We start from the raw sequence: 18,023 nt of genomic DNA, 5'->3' as shown, positions 1-18,023 counted from the left end.
TCCAATGCTGTTTTAAATCCCCCACATTGAAGCTGCCTTCACCACACTTCTAGGCAGTGCATTTCATTTCCTATATACTCAGAGTGAATGGTTGTCTCACTTCATCCTTGCTTTTTTTGGGAATCACTCTAAATCTGTCATTTCATTCATGTTCATTGAATGAACAGAACATATTCTCCTTATCAACTCTATCTAGTGCAGTCATCTTTTTGAAGGCCTCTATCAGATCTCCTCTCAGCCGCCTTCTTTCCAAGGAAGATCATCTGAACTTCTTCAGTCTATTCTCATTAGTGATGTTCCTCATCTTGGAATCATTATTGTAAACCACTTCTGCACACTCTCCAGTGCATTCACATCTTCCTATAATGTGGCACCCAGAACAATAGTCCAGCTGAGATCTTATTGCCACCTTGCTCTTGGACACTATGCTTCTATGCACATATGCGCCAGGTCCTTCTGCTACTGTACCTACCGCTCCCCCCACTTTAGAAATGTACCCCTATTTTATATTGTCTTTCAACGTTCTTCCTACCACAATGAAACTCATACTTGCCTGCATTGAAATTTATCTGCCACCTATCTGCCTGCTACAGCAACTTGTGAATGACCTTCTGGAGTTCTACACTATTCTCCTCATAGTTTGCAACTCTTCCAAGTTTAGTGTCATCTGCAAACTTTGAAATTGCCCCCTGCACTCAGAATCTAAATCATTGGGCCGAAGGCATTCTGTATATGTTCTGTTCTATCAAGAAAAGCAATATGACCCCTGGGAGCGCAGTTACTAATCTTCCTCCTGTCTGAAAAATATTGTTTTACTATTGCTTTCTTTTTTCCATCACCCAACCAGTTTTGTATCCACGTTGCTACTAACCCTTTTATTCCATGGCCTGGAACTTTGCTCACAGATCTGTTAAATGGTACTATTCTAAATGACTTCTGAAAGTCCATGTATACTAAAAGCATTACCTTCCTCAAATCTTTCCACTATCTTTGCAAAATCTCCAAGTTAGTTAAACATGATTTCCCCTTTAGAAATCAATGTTAAATCTTCGTAATCAACCTACCTTTTCTCCATGTAACTATTCTATCTCAAATAATTGTCTAGATATTTCCTCACTGAAGTTAAGCTGATGTAAGGTAGTTTAGTTAGATTTATTTCATTTAACACACAGGTAGTTGTTTTTTTTATGTGTCACTACCTGCTGCATAATCTAACATAGTCCTTTGCCATAGGAAGTGGAATTGCATGTTACTTTGAAGAAATCAGAAAAAGGGAGTCTGGGTTTCACTGTGACAAAAGGAGACACTAACATTGGTAGCTACATACATGATATTATCCAGGACCCTGCAAAAAGTGACGGAAGGCTAAGACCTGGTGACAGGTTGATAATGGTAAGTCTGATCAGAATACAAGTAATTTATTCTAAATTTGTATTAAAATAATAAGTCAAAAGCAAAGTACTGCGGATGCGGGAAATCTGGGATAAAAACAGATAGTGCTGAAACTATTCAGGTCAGGACGGAGAAAAAGTTTCCATCACATTATGACCTAATGGATCTTGACTTCAAGAAGGCTTGTTGAAATCAAAACTGTAATCAGGGAATTAGATAAAATAAAAGGGCATGAAAAGTGGGGAAAAAAACTTGAAAAAAGTTAAGAGAAACAATCTCACTGAAGAAATATTTTGAATTTGGGGACTTGGGGCTCTGTAACGAGATCATGTCTGCTGTTAATTGACTTGGATTGAGAAACTGAATGTAAATCAGCAAAACAAAATTGCAGGTGATGCCAAAGGGAAAGAACATGGAATCAATGCAGGAAGCTTGGGAATTAAAGAATGAGAGAGAGAAACTGTACAATTGGATAGAACAATGTTTGAGTAAATTTCTGCTGGCGAGTTTGTATAGGGAAAAGTGAGACAATCATCTACTGTTATGGTTGAAGTTGCTCAGGAATGAACTTTAATATAAAGCACTTTGGGATGTCCTAAGGTCATAAAGAGAATTATAAAAAATCCAAGTCATTCATTCCTGTTGAAATGTTAGTATATGCAAATAGTTCCATGTTTGTAATTAACACAAACTGCATTCTAATTAATGCATGTGACGTGGAGATGCTGCTGTTAGACTGGGGTGGACAAATTTAGAAGTCACATGACACCAGGTTATAGTCCAACAGGTTTATTTGAAATCACAAGCTTTCGGAGCACTGCTCCTTCGTCAGGTGAAGTGATGTCACATCTGACTAAGTTATGCATAGTTTCTGGAAAAACTTTGAGATGTGTTTTGCGTGTATGCAAATCCGTTATTAGATTTTCCAATACAGTGTTCATCATAATAGCATCAACTCCACCTTTACTATTTAGTAGCTGTTGAACCTTTGTAGCCTTAAGTTAGAAATGCCATCTTCATCTCAAAGAAAATCCTGACTTCAGTCACTTCAAGTATTCCTTGCTCTCAGTTGAAAGATTTTTTTGTCTGTTGATAGATTCAAAACTGTCCTCTCTTTCTCTGCTTTGTGAGTTCTGTGTTTCTGCTCACTAGCCAGCCTGTTTTTGGCCCCTCAGCCTGACACACAGCCATGTACCTTCCCACTACCGCTGCTCCTACAGTCACCAGCTGTTTCCTTCCTGTATTTGCTGGAATAAATAGTCTGTGATTAGAGGAGCAGCTCCTCTCAGATTCTGTTTCATTAACATAGGAGTGTGCCTTCTCCCTCATTGGTCACTTCCTTGCTTGAATGTTACTTGGCATTTTGGGGACTATTGTCAGCAAATTTGTCTGCTTCCCCATGTACTTGAAACCAAGAAATCTGTAATTATTTATGACCTTCTGGGAAAGCAAGGTCTCAATAACCAAATGTTAAGTGACTGCACCAGGATTTCAATCTTAAAATGTATTAAAACAAATTTTGTAATTGTTTTCTTTAGGAAACTATTGAGACATTAATTATTGTATCTTCTCCCAACGATGTTGTTACTTCCAGTAGTGTCTGAACTAATGTTGCTGTTTTGTGGCATGCGTCCATGTTGTTCAGTTTTTTTTTTAATGTAATTTGAAAATGAAGGAGAAAGAAAAAATTCCCAATTTCCAAATCTCTCGTGCTGTATATTAGCATCATTTCTATACATGGTTAAAATATAAATTACAAGTATCCTAATTCTTGGTAATCCTATCTAGAATAAGGCATAGCTTAAGCTATTTTGCTAAAGTAAATCTGAACTGGTGGTCCTTTGTAAAATGAAACAAAATACCTCATGAACAACATTAGTAGAAGTTTTACAGACCTTTTGATGTACTGATAATATCAAGTATCTCTGATGCAACTACAGTTTAATAATTATCAGGAACAGTGTTTCATTCTAAGTTGAGTAGAATCAGACCACAAAGTTAGCTTCATGTGAGCAAAGCATTTCAGACAAAACAAGTCCGAGCATAAGCAGAAATACAGTAAGCATGCAAATGGGCGTAGATTTGGATGACTCATTTATTTGGAAGATGTGTCTTACATGATAACAGCTTTAGTTCTTTTGCCACTGCTTGTCATAGGTGAATGGTGTTGACATCACCAGTATGAGCCATGCAGAAGCAGTGGATTTTCTTCGATCTATCCCAGATACAGTCACTCTAGTAATTGGACGGGTTCTAGAAATACCAGAGTTTCCAATGAAGCCACATTCGCTCCCAGATATCACACTGATGTGGCACAAGCATGAACTAGGTAAATCTTTTTAAATAATTCAGCTTGTTGTGTTTATAATAATAGTTTGAACAGTGTAGAACAAGACTAATTTTGTTTTATTTAAGATATTGCCATATTTTTTTGGGACCTTTTTCCTTTCTGTTTCTTTCATTATAGATTATAACTGGAAATAAGTCTATCATAGGGAATGAGTGCAGTTAACGTCTCAAGCTGTTTTGTAATTTAGATTAGCACTACAAGTTTGGCTGACTGTTTGTTAATAATGCAGATTAAACATGTTTTTGTTTCATTTTATTAAATGTTAAAGTGATCACAGTAACGTGACTAAACAGATTTAATTTAGAAAACAATGAGGGACCAGGAACTATAATTTTCTATAGATTCTTCTGTTAGTTCATACAAAATTAGAAACTATATTATTTGTATATACTTATGGAACGATAAAATTAGAATTGCTTCCCAAGTTTAAAGCCTGATATTTGAAAGATTTTGAGGTTTTTTTTCTATCAAATGAGGGAATTTAGTGGAGGAGATTAAACTTGAATCAGAATCAGAAATTTATTAAAACATCAGTTGCTACATATATTCAAGGCTGAGATGGCCATATTTATATTTAGTAAGGGAATCAAGAATTACAGCGAAAGGCAGGAATGTGGAACTGAGGATAATCAGATCACCATAATCTCTCTGAATGGTGGAACAGATTGATGAGCGGAATGGTCTATTTCTACTCCTATGTCTTAAGGTCATATTCAGCTACCGAATGGATATGTCCGTATGAGAAAACATACAGTGTTGATTTATCTTCTCATCTGAAAGACGGTACTACAGTACTTGCATCACAATGTTTCCTAGCCTCCGGCACTGGGTGTTGACATTGATGTTCATGTGCTCAGGTCCTGGAGTGAAACCTGAAACTTTGTGACTGGGAGGCAGAGCCCTACTAACTGAGCTGTGTCTGACAATTAGAGTAATACGGTGTGTTGTTCTGGAACAGAAAGGGCTTTTAGAAAATGTCACGATATTCAAGGATGTTATCTTACCAATTTAAAACTTTGCGGATATTGCAAAGTTGGTGGATGATGCAAACTTAGAAAAATTTATGGCATTAAACACACTTTCAGATTAAAACAGACACCTAAATTACCCTGATAAAGGGCTTCCTGATGAAGGCCTTCCTGATGAAGGCCTTATGCCCAAAACTGTCGACTCTCCTGTTCCTCGGATGCTGCCTGACCCGTTGTGCTTTTCCAGCACCACACTCTCAACTCTGATCTCCACCATCTGCAATCCTCACTTTCTCCTAGACACCTAAATATGTAACATTGTTTGAGTGTTATTGTCAGGTGGAAGTCACCTAACTGCTATCAGAATCAGGCTGCTCCATAGGCACCCAACACACATGCCAACATGTTATAGGAGAAAGTGAGGACTGCAGATGCTGGAGATCAAAGTTTCACACTCTCAAATATGTTATAGGAACCTGTTGTGATCTGGACTATCCCAAAAACGTGCCTCACCGTGTGCTCATCTCACTCAATGACTCATGCTATTGTGTGTAGAAAAGATCCCCCAGCTATATTACTTTAAAGGCTTCATTCATTATTTATAATTCAGTTGCTAGTTTGTCCAAATCAACTGCTGGTTAATCTCTTATAAGTTTTAGACAATCTACTATTGAGGTAAAAATAATGTCTGCAGATGCTGGAAACCAGATTCTGGATCAGTAGTGCTGGAAGAACACAGCAGTTCAGGCAGCATCCAAAGTGCAGCGAAATTGACGTTTCGGGCAAAAGCCCTTTTTATTTCTTATTGTCTACTATTGACTATTGTCTAAAACTTAGAAGAGATTAACCAGCAGTTGATTTGGACAAACGAGCAATTGAATTGTAAATAATGAATGAAGCCTTTTAGCTAGACTCCTGATTTAATTCTGACTATGACGAGTAGATTTTGCTGATCCTGCGCTGTTTTGCTACCTTCAGATCAGCTGTACCTCAAGCAGGGACAGCTTGGTGGGGCTGTGTTTGGGTTAGAGAATATGGGGAAGTGGCAAGATAGGCAGGAAATAGAAGGAGCAGCTGGGTGACGAGTGAGAGGGAGGGGGGAACAACACTGTACAGGGCATTTAACTCATCACAGATCTTTGAGGAACATTTTTGTCCAAATGTTTTGGGCAGCAACATGTAAGTCACCTCCACTATATGAAGAAACCTATCACCAAGCTATATCACTTCCTAGAAGTGTAATTCTAACCTTGCGCCAAAGCACAGACAATACTCTGTGACTATGAGTCTTACATTTTCTTCAACACTACAACAGGTATCAGCCGCAACTCGCTGCTATCTGGTCAACTGGGGAGGCTTTACAGTACAGTACTGAGAGAATATCCAGATTTGAAATCACCTAATGCATACTCCATGACTTTAGACCATAGAACATTACAGCATAGCACAGGCCCTTCAACCGTCGATGTTGCACCGCCCTATGAAACCAATCTGAAGCCCAGCTAACTTATACTATTCGATTCTTGTCCATATGCCTATCTAATGACCACTTTAATGCCCATAAAGTTGGCGAGTCTGCAACTGTTGCAGGCGGTGCGTTTCAAACCCCTACTACTCTCTGTGTAAAGAAACTACCTCTGACATCTGTCCTATACCTAATCACCCCTCAATTTGAAGCTATGCCCCCTCATGCTAGTCATCGCCACCCTAGGAAAAAGGCTGTCACTGTCCACCTCTGATTGTCTTGTATGTTTCAAGGTAAGTCACCTCTCGAATGAAAATAGCCTCAAGTCCCTCAACCTTTCCTCGTAAGACCTTCCCTCCGTAGCAGGCAACATCCTAATAAATCTCCTCTAAACCCTTTTGAAAGCTTCCATATCCTTCATGTAATGCAGTGACCAGAACTGTTTGCAGTACTCCAAGTGTGGCTGCACTAGAGTTTTGTACAGCTGGAGCATGACTTCATTGTTCCGAATCTCGATCCCTTTGTTAATAAAAACTAACACACCGTATGCCTTCTTAATAGCCCTACCAACCTGGATGGCAACTTTGAAGGATCTATGTAAAAGGACGCCGAGGTATCTCTGCTCATCTACACAACCAAGAATCTTATCATTTGCCCAGTACTCTGCATTCCTGTTACTCCTTCCAAACTAAATCACCTCACACTTCTCTGCATTAAACTCCATTTGCCACCTCTCAGCCCAGCTCTGCAGCTTATCTATGTCTCTCTCTAACCTACAACATTCTTCATCACTATCCACAACTGTACCGGCCTTAGTGTTCGTCCGCAAAGTTACCCATCCTTCTACGTCCCCATTCAGGTCGTTTATAAAAATGATAAACAGCAGTGGACCCAAAACAGATCCCTGCAGTACACCACTAGTAACTGAACTCCAGGGTGAACATTTTCCATCAACCACCACCCTCTGCCTTCTTTCAGCTGGCCAATCTCTGATCCAAACCACTAAATTGCCCTCTATCCCATGCCTCCATATTTTGAGCAGTAGCCTACCATGGGGAACCTTATCAAACATTTTACTGAAATCCAAATACACCAAATCAATGGCTTTATCCTCATCCACCTGTTTGGTCACCTTCTCAAAGAACTCAAATTTTGTGAGGCATGACCTATCATTCACAAAGCCATGTTGACTATCCCTAATCAATTTATTCCTATCAATTATTATAACTCCTATCTCTTATAACCTTTTCCAACACTTAACCCACAACCGAAATAAGGCTCCCTAGTCTATAATTATCAGGGTTGTCTCTACTCCCCATTTTTGAACAATGGAACAACATTTGCTATCCTCCAGTCTTCTGGTACTAATGACGTCATAAAGATCAAAGCTGAAAGCTCGGCAATCTCTTCTCTGGCTTCCCAGAGAATCCTCGGATAAATCCCATCTGGCCCAAAGGATTTATCTATTTCCACACTTTTCAGAATTTCTAACACCATTTCCTAGTCAATCTCAATCCATCTAGTGTAGTTGCCTGTTCCTCCGTATTCTCCTCGATAACTTTGTCATTTTCTAGTGTGAGTACTGACAAAAAACATTTATTTAGCACTTCCCCTATCTCCTCTGATTCCACGCACAGCTTCCCACTACTGTCCTTGATTGGCCCTAATCATACTCTAGTCATTCTTTTATCCCTTATATACCTATAGAAAGCTTTAGAGTTTTTCCTGATCCTATCCACCAACAACTTCTCATGTTCCTTCCTTGCTCGTCTTAGCTCTCTCTTTAGGTCTTTGCTGGCTACCTTGTAACCTTCAATCACCCTACTGAGCCTTTACATTTCATTTTAACATAAGTTGTCTTCTTCCTCTTGACGAGAGATTCAACTTCATTAGTAAACCACAGTTTCTGCACTCGACAGCTTCCTCCCTGTTTGACAGGGATATACTTATCAAGGACACCACAGTAGCTGTTCCTTGAATAAGCTCCACATTTCTATTGTGCCCATCCCCTGCAGTTTCCTTCCTTATCCTAAGCATCCAAAATCTTGTCTAATCGCAGCGTAATTGCCTCTCCCCCCAGCCGGAGCTCTTGCCCTCTGATGTATACCTATCCCTTTCCATCGCTAAAGTAAACATAACTGAATTGTGGTCACTATCGCCAAAGTGCTCACCTACCTCCAAATCTAACACCAGGGTTCATTTCCCTGTACCAAATCTAATGTGGCCCTCACCATTGTTGCCCTGTCTACATACTGTGTCAGAAAACCCTCTTGCACACATTGGACAAAAACTGTCCCATCTAAAGTACTTGAACTATAGTATTCCCGGTCAATATTTGGGAAGCTGATGTCCCCCATAACAACTACCCTGTCACTCTCACTCCTATCGAGAATCATTTTTGCTCTCCTTTCCTCTAAATCTCTGGAACTATTTGGAGACGTATGGAAAACTCCCAACTGGGTGACCTCTCCGTTTCTGTTTCTAATCTCAGCCCATACTACCTCAGTCCTCAAACATCTTTTCTGCAGCCATAATACTGCCATACCCCTACCTCTTTTACCAGCTTCTCTGTTCTTACTGAAACATCTAAATCCCAGAACCTGTAACAACCATTCCTGTCCTGCGCTACCCATGTCTCTGAAATGGTCCCGGCCCATGTTGCAAGTTCACCCACCTTATTCCGGATGCTCCTGGCATTGAAATAGACACACTTCAAACCAACATTTTGCTTGCCGGTGCCCTCTTGCGACCCTAAAACCTTATTTCGGACCTCCCTACTCTTAACCTCCTCTGTACTCAAACTACATTTTCCGTTCCCATCCCCCTGTGAATTAGTTTAAACCCACCCGAAGAGCATTAACAAATTTCCTCCCCAGGATATTAGTACCCCTCTGGTTCAGGTCAAGATCATCCTGTTTATAGAGGTCTCACCTGCTGCAGAAAGAGGCCCAATTATCCAGGTGTCCAAAACCCCCTCTCCTGCACTATCCCTGTAACTACATGTTCAACTCCTCTCTCTCCCTATTCCTCGCCTCACTAGCACGTGGCATGGGCAACAAACCAGAGGTAACAATTCTGTTTGTCCTAGCTCTAAGCTTCCACCCTAGCTCCCTGAATTTCTGCCTTAAGTCCCCATCTCTCTTCCTATATATATATTGTTGGTGTCTCTGTGGACCACGGCTTTGTCCTGATGGACAACCAACTCTTCCTCCAACTGAGCAAACATGAAAAGTAGATGCAGCATCAATCACCAGTGCCCTGTGAGAATTTTCAGAAAGCTTATCAGAGTGCTTCATTCAAACAATCTCTCCAGTCTCTTATACCAATATTTCTGCATTCATTTTTATCACGACCTTTACCGTTGCGTCTGGTTATCTTGCTTCTGTCCAGCCATCCAAATTTCATTCACTTCACAACAAATATAAGTCAGTGTGTGTGTGTTTACTGCTTATATTTGTGCTGTTAGAAGGCACTTAAAAAAGAAATGAATTTAAACAACTGGCAAATGTGGGAAGGCAGTGATGGTGTGGGGCAATATGATGTATTAATTGGAGAAATGTAAAAGAGAGTGGAGAACTATAATGTTAGTAGAGATCTTGGACCTGTCAGCAAATATAAAGGCAATATTCTTATCCTTGACCATTCTACAAATTTGTGTAACGTTTCAACCGTATCCTTTGAGCGAAAAGTTGGGCATTGAGCTCGTGTACAATTTCTTTCCACTGGCAGTGGATGCGCCTCTGGAGAATTTTCTTTTCCAACAGCAGAAGGAACCCCCACCTCCTGCTCAGTGTCTACATTAGTAAACCTAAGTGGTAGTCTTTTAGTGCTTCCACCAGAAGCATTTCTTGTTGTTTGCATTCAAATGTACCTGTTGTTCAAATGGCATGAGGTGCCGTTCATTAGCATCAGAGTCATAGGATTTCTCTCTCTTGCCTGCTACTAGCTCCCATGAAGGGGGTCACTATTGCCGAGTACTTTCACATCTCTTGCCTTTTTAATGAGGTGCCAGCATCAATTTATCCCATGAAATGGCTGCACATACTAATTTAGACATTGAATTATGTTTGCGCTGGCATGTAGTTAGTAATGATATATCAGTTTTGAAATGGATCAGAATTTATTTCAAAGAACTAGTCTAAATATTATCCTGGATTTTATGATGTTAAAAAGTTGGATTACAGTTTTGATGATTTTTTTTGAAAGATTATATGCCAAGAACTTTGCACATTAGAGAGTAATTTTTATTTTAATTGAAGTGAACATACTTGAGGATGTATAATTTACTGTTGCACATTTTCCATTTTGGCACAGTAATAGTTACTCTCAATATCTTTTTTTCAGGAAAATTGAATTCATGATGAAAATGTGTTCTGCAGAATGTAGATTATTATAGTTTATAATGAATTAAAGAGTTTACTATTTCCTAATGTTGAACTATAACTAAATGAAGCTTCTCGTTTATACAGGCTTATCTGTGGCAGGAGGCAGTGATACTGCATGCCAATCAATCTATATCAGTGACATTAGTCCAGGTTCAGTTGCTGATAAAGAAGGTAGTCTGCAACCATTGGATATTATCCATCATATTAATGGTGTTAGCACACACGGAATGACAACAAATGAGGCAAGGAGAACTCTTCAAAATGCAGGTCCTACTGTTACTTTAAAAGTCACAAGGTATCATACAGGCTGTTTACATTGTATGATTTGTCCTTTCGTTTCATAGTATGACATTGCAAAATGTATAGCAGTAATTTCACAGTTCTCTGTTACTTTAATTCTGCTAATTAGCACCGTGTAGTGTACAGTTTCTTTTGAGTGATTGTATATTACTACTTTATATCTCTGGAACTGTTTCAAAAATTGTGCATGATGTTAGACAAAATAATTACTTCCTGTAAAAGCTTTCATTGCATCCATTTTCTCCTATGCTGTTGTTATTGGTGTTCATGACCTGGAGATGCCGGTGTTGGACTGGGGTGTACAAAGTTAAAAATCACACAATACCAGGTTATAATCCAACAGGTTTAATTGGAAGCTCTAGTTTTCAGAGTGCTGCTCCTTCAACAGGTGGTTGGAAATTGAAAAGACAGATCAAGTTTCCGTTTCTCCTCTCTGTCAATTACTTATTTTTACCCAATTTGTCTGCCTGTGTATGTGCAAGGGCAAGTTTCCAATCACCTAATGAAGGAGCAGCACTCCGAAAGCTATTGATTGGTGTTAAACTTCTGGCTGTCAAGAGAGCTATTCCAACTGTACCTGAAAAAGGAGCAAAAGTATTTTCTACTTTTACGTCTCCTAAGATTGGTCTATGAATTTCGTCTGCTTTTTGCTGCCTTCTTTCCCATTCCTCACTGTCACTTTCGTCCTCTTTTCCTACACCAGGCCACAGCTGCCTTTACCAAAAGTTCAAGACACCTACATACCAGAGGTTTACAGAATAGACTATTTGGTCTATTGTGTCTGTGCTCATACAATCATAGACAAGGGGAGAATGTGCAAATTCCACTCAGACACTCCCGAGAGTGAAATCAAACCTAGCACAGTGAGGTACCAGTGCCATCCTGTCTGTGATTCCCACATCTCAATACTCCAAATGATAGACTGCAATGTATTAGTATTCACTAGGTTGAGGGGCTAGAAATTGATCCCTACTATTTCCAAAGGGGTCACAAAAATTAAAGATTTCATAAAGTTTGCAAAGTTCCCTATTACCTGACTTTCAGTCCAAGGCTGATGGAAAGCACAGACCAGGTTTCAATACTGAACAAGAATTGGTCTTTCCTGCAAGTAATTTGACTCTGGCTACAGGTAACCAGTTATAAACTGTCAGCATGTAGCACTATTAATTGAAACTCTCATCCTCTTTAGAACCTTGCCCTTGTATATACACAGACAGACAAATGGGGTAAAAATAAGTCATTGGTAGAGAGGAGAAACTGAAAAGACATTTCCAGGTTATGTTATTGAGCTGATCCTTATGACTCTTATATTGGTCAGCACTTTACTTCAGTCATCTTTCTTTAGAGGCTTCCATTGGTTGATAAGAGACACAAGGTGGCCAGTTCATGTATGAAAGATCAGTTAAAAGTTGCCACCTGCAATAACTCTTTGAGAGAGAAATTAGTTTACTTCAAGTTTAAAGTTAGTTTTAACTGCAAAGAATAGAGGAACCACTCCCGAGCTGGGGAAGAACTGAATATATCTCACTGTCTATCTCTCGAAATTGTTACTAGTTCCAAGTTGTTCAGTTAATTGAGAACTAATTGCACTGTTTTTGGCAGGCAAAAGTTCTCTGCCATTTATAACTGGTCCACAGACCAATCATATTCCTAATGCCAATAAAAGCTGCATTTGTAAATCCATCAGCTACATAGCATCTGCAACTCGGACTTCAGTCACTGATTGTCCAAATAGTTGCTTGTCCACTACACTACATGGGTGTTAGGTTACTTGCTTACAAACATACAGTAACCCTTTTAAACACTGGTTTTAATATAGCTCTTTTTCCAACCCGTAACTTCTTTAAAAAATACACGAAAAAAGTAGTCTTTACAAAAGAAGGTTAAAATCAGAAGACGTGCATATTAGCAGCTGAACCAAAATCTTCTCTTTTGCATTCTAACTCAGAACCACAAATGACCTGAATGTTTTCCTGAAATGACCATAAAGGTTGTGTGATTGCTGACTTCCCCACCAACAGTTCCTCCCATCCCCCACCCCAAAGTAGATACTGCTGGTCTCCCAATTGTCACACAGTCATCAGGGAGGAGCCAAAGTTGAGGTGGTTGGCACATGAAAGTTGGCACCCTGTTGGAATTTCGGGTTTGGTGGGTGGCCTGGTATGTTCTTCCCCCACCCTATACCCCCAACCCAGCATATGTATGTATTTTCAATGCATGCCTGTCTTACATCATGAAATTTAGATTTTCTCAGAAATTAGGAAAAGGGAAAATAAAAGTGATGTTGAATTTTTGAGATTTCACTCTCTAATAAATGGAATAGGTTGCAACCGAAGTATGTCACGATACTGTATCTGTGTCAATTACATCTGTGAAGGGACTATATCTACCCCCAAAAAACATCCTTCACTGACAGTAATTTTGTCTGAGTTAAATTTACTGCAGAATTATATATTTGTTGTAGCAAGTATGTAGTAAATATACTTTTGCTATGCCATGTTAGTTAACACCAAGAAAAAAATGATTGGATTTTAAGTAAAGGTGATGATACATGAAGTAAGATGAATGTTTCTTTTGTAAATAATTTTCTCCAGTTTTTGCTTCGCTTAATTTTAAGGATGTTGCTTAATTTTATTTTGCAGAGATGGAGAGCCTGTATTTGCAAAAGCAATGGAGTGTTCTGTTCAGAGCAATGACAAGTGCTTAAAACTTAATGAATCTGTTGAAGTTAATGGTATGTTTTAAATGAAATATGTTTAAACTTCTTTGGGTTTTTTATTTTTAAAATTCCAAATTTGTGTTCAGTTGCTAGTTAATATAAACCACACTGATTAATAGATACTTAGCAATGGAAGGATAGCAACACTTTTGGAAGGAATAATATTACTTTGAAACTCAGGTTCATTTGTGTGATGTTACCATTGATGTTGAGGGTAACATTCGTTGCCCTTAAGAACGTAATGGTGAGCTCCTTCTTGAACTGCTACCAGCCATTTGATATAGGTGCAACCACAGTACCATTTGGAAGGGAGTTACAGGATTTTGACCCAACAACACTGAAGGAGCAATGATACATTTCCAAATATTGGTATTGCATGGGTTGGAGGGCAAATTGCCAGTCCCCAAATGCCTGTTATCTTTGTCTTTCTGGATTCTAGAGGTCATTATTTTGGGAAATGTTGTTGAAGGATCTTTTTTGTGTTGCTGCAATTAATCTTGAGAGGAATATTCTCTCCTACCACTGGTATTCCAGTAGTGAAATAAAGCATATCCTGAATGATTGCTATCATTGTTAAAGATACTATCCTACCAAAAATCTATACATGTAATGTATTCCATATATTTTTGAACATCTGATTAGTGCTATGCAAGGCCAATGACATAATTTTGGTGGGGCTGGTTTCGAATGGAATTTTGGTAAGTTCATCAGGAGAAATCCCTTCCTTCTTGTCGAATAGTGTTTTTAGACCCTTTACTCAACTCAAGCATTTACACAGGATAATGGCTTAACATCCCAAAGGATAGCAACTTTGATAAAGAATTACTGCATTAAATCTTTGATATGGATTATATACATCGGTGCTTCTAAGCCATAGGAGTGGAAGTAGGCCATTCAGCGCATTGAGTCAACTCCACCTTTAGTAAGATCATGGGTTATCTGAAAATTCTCAACTCCACTTTCCTGAAAGCTTCTGAATTAAATAAGCTACCCTTCAGTTAAGTTGAGGCTGAATGCAGGAGGTGAAAGCACAGTATGTTACTACACCAACTCCCCCTCAAGATTACAACTTCTTACTCCTGCTATAGGTTGCATTTTGAGTGACTAATCATTGCCAAAGCTTGCACATTAATGCTGGTAGAACCAGGATACTTAGAGGATAACTTTTGGTTGGGTAGTAAAGAGTTGCATGTAATGCAAGCCCAAAGAGAAGTATGTGAGTGCTTGTCCAATATAGATACAGGAAGACAATCAGTTTCAGCAACATTTCCTCTTACTACACAAACAATACAAGGATTTCAGAGGGTCTTTTTCTACTGGGGGTGCTGTGGGCTTGTGCTGGCAAGGTTTGCATTTTGTTGTCAGCCTTAATAACCTTTGAACTGATTGGCTGTTGAGACCAGTTACAAGGGCAATTAAGAGACAACCACATTGCTGTGGATTTGGGGTCACGTGTAAACCAGAGCAGGTAAGAATGGCAGATTTCCTTCCCTAAAGGAATCATTTAAAGATGCTGAAGGACAGGATAGAGTGCACAGCCAAAATTAGAGGTAGTTATACAAATGCGCTGAGTGTAAGGAACAAATTAACTGCACTGTAGTCACAGATTGAAATTGGAAACTATAATACAGTAGCCATTATGAAGACATGACTGCGGAATGGTCAGGACCAGAAATTAAAACATACCAGGTTATGAGGTTTACAGGAGGGATAGAGACAACAGCAGAGGGAATGTGGTGGCTATACTGATTAGAAACAGAATCATTTCTGTGGTCAGGGAGGATGTAAAGAGGGGAAGAGTACCAAATGGAGACTTTATGGGTGGAACTGCGGAACTATAAAGGAATGAAAACCATAATAAGTGTCATATATAAACCATCTGGTAGCAGCTGAAATTAGGTAACTATGTAGCAGAGGCAGAGCAGTATTAATGGGGCACTTCAATCTTAACATTGACTGGAAGAGACAGACAAGCACCTGCCAAAAAGTTTGTGAATTTCTAGAGTGTGTCCAGAATAGTTTCTTATGACAATATGTCTTGGGTATAACAAGGGTCAAGTAACATTGGGTCTAGTAATGAGCAATGAACATGATTTATTCAGTGACCTAGTTGCTCGTGAACATTTGTCAAATAATTATCATAACATGATTGAGTTTCATGTAGTGTTTGTAAGAGCTAAGCAAAGATTTGATCCTAAGATTTTGGATTTAAGTAAGGCAGACTTTAAATGGAATGAGGCAGAAACTGTCTACAGTAAACTAAGAAGGTCTGCTAATAGGTAAAACAACTGAGGAGCAGTGGCGGGTGCTCAAAGATATACTTAATACTGTTCACAAGCAATTTTAGAATATATGTGGTTAAATACAGTGGATGTCCAATGCGAATTGGGAGTTCAGATGCATAGCTCTTTAAATCGCCATGAACAGCTGCAGAAAATAGTCAAGCAAGTTAACAGAATCAAAATTTGTGAGAAGATTTGTAGCTCGGGTGCTTGTTGTTGTGGTTCTGTTCGCCGAGCTGGGAGTTTTTGTTGCAAACGTTTCGTCCTCTTTCTAGGTGACATCTTCAGTGCTTGGGAGCCTCCTGTGAAGCGCTTCTGTGCTGATTCCTCCGGCATTTATACTGGTTTGAATCTGCCACTTCCGGTTGTCAGTTGCTGTCCACTGCAGTGGTCGGTATGTAGGGTCTAGTTAAATGTGTCTGTTGATAGAATTCGTGGATGAGTGCCATGCTTCTAGGAATTCCCTGGCTGTTCTCTGTTTGGCCTGCCCTATAAATAGTGGTGTTGTCCCAATCGAATTCGTGTTGTTTGTCATCTGAGTGTATGACTACTAGGGATAGCTGGTCGTGTTGTTTCGTGGCCAGTTGATGTTCATGGATTCGGGTTGTTAGCTGTCTTCCTGTATGTCCTATGTAGTGTTTTGTCACCAGGACAAAGGACCCGATACCCAGCAGGAGCAAAACCAACGTAGTGTACAAAATCCCATTCAAGGACTGCACAAAACACTACATAGGACAAACAGGAAGTTTGCCGTATGCCTTCTTGACCACTCTAGTGACCTGCGTTGCCACCTCTTTCTTCATCATCTACCATGGAGACCCTTATCAAACACCTCCCTGATGTCCATGTATGTAATATCTACAACCCTTCCCTCATCAATCATCTTTGTCACTTCCTCAAAGAATTCTATTAAATTGGTAAAACCTGACCTCCCAGCACAAAACCATGCTGCCTATCACTGATAAGCCCATTTTCTTCCAAATGGGAATAGATCCTATCCTTCATCATCTTCTCCAGCAATTTCCCTACCACTGAGGTCAGGCTCACCGGTCTGTAATTATCTGGATTGTCTCTGCTACCCTTCTTAAACAAGTGGACATTAGAAATTCTCCAGTCCTCCAGGATCTCACTTGTGTTCAAGGATGCTGCAAAGATATCTGTTAAGGTCACAGCTGTTTCCTCTCTTGCTTCCCTCAATAACCTGGGGTAGATCCCATCCGGACCTGGGAATTTGTTCACCTTAATGCCTTTTAGAATACTTCCTCCCTCCTTATGCCAACCAGACCTGGAGTAATCAAACATCTATCCCTAACCTCAACATCCATCCTGTCCCCCTCCTCGGTGAATACCGATGCGAAGACTTGTTAAGAATCTCACACATTTTCTCTGACTCCACACATACCTTTCCTCTTTTGTCCCTTGAGTGGGCCAACCCTTTCTCCACTTACCCTCTTGCTGCTTCTACATGAATAAAAGGCTTTGGGATTTTCCTTAACCCTGTTTGCTGAAGATATTTCATGACCCCTTGTAGCCCTCTCAATTTCTTGTTTCAGATTGGTCCTGTTTTTCCGATATTCATCCAAAGCTTCTTTCTTCTGTTTTCAGTCACCTAGACCTTATATATGCTTCCTTTTTCCTCTTAGCTAGTCTCACAATTTCACCTGTTATTCATACTTCCCTAATCTTGCCATTTCTATCCCTCATTTTCGCAGGGACATGTCAGTCCTGTCCTCCCTTTGAAATGCAGATCAAATGTGGATTTACCTTCAACAGCTGTTTCTAATCTACATTCCCCAGCTCCTGTCAAATTTTGGTAAAGTGGCCTTTCCTCAATTTTAAAAATCACCCAACATCAGGTTATAGTCTGACAGGTTTATTTGGAAGCACTGTTCCTTCATCAGGTGGTTGTGTAGAATAAGATCATGATCACAGAATTCACAGCCAAAGGAGTCATGGAGTTGTGATGCATTAAAAAATCTTAGATCGAATCTTTCATCTTTTGGAATGGGATATGCTGGTTTCTGTTCTTTAATATGTAAATCCCAAAAATTACATTCTCAAGATAGCTCCGATTTTCTAACAATAGGTGTGAAGTCTGTCTGTCCCAATGTTGGTTCGGACTGACAAGCCCTCTACATAGTTTTACAGTGTTTTACATGGAT

General features: G+C 39.5%; 1 protein-coding gene across 5 annotated transcripts in view; it reads left to right on the top strand.

Moving 5' to 3' along the window:
- The window catches only part of ptpn13 (protein tyrosine phosphatase non-receptor type 13), a 254,936-nt gene that overhangs the window by 181,398 nt on the left and 55,515 nt on the right, over nt 1–18,023 (top strand). For all 5 annotated transcript variants that reach the window (XM_060825999.1, XM_060825982.1, XM_060825971.1 and 2 more), the window contains 4 exons: nt 1,234–1,392; nt 3,550–3,721; nt 10,645–10,855; nt 13,503–13,594. In XM_060825999.1, the coding sequence (XP_060681982.1) occupies nt 1,234–1,392; nt 3,550–3,721; nt 10,645–10,855; nt 13,503–13,594 (634 nt within the window). The remainder of the gene's footprint in view (nt 1–1,233; nt 1,393–3,549; nt 3,722–10,644; nt 10,856–13,502; nt 13,595–18,023) is intronic.

The sequence above is a fragment of the Hemiscyllium ocellatum genome, chromosome 1 (genome assembly GCF_020745735.1).
Source record: "Hemiscyllium ocellatum isolate sHemOce1 chromosome 1, sHemOce1.pat.X.cur, whole genome shotgun sequence".
Classification (NCBI taxonomy): domain Eukaryota; kingdom Metazoa; phylum Chordata; class Chondrichthyes; order Orectolobiformes; family Hemiscylliidae; genus Hemiscyllium; species Hemiscyllium ocellatum.
Note: the sequence above shows the minus strand (reverse complement) of the source record. Positions and strands in the feature narration are given on the sequence as shown.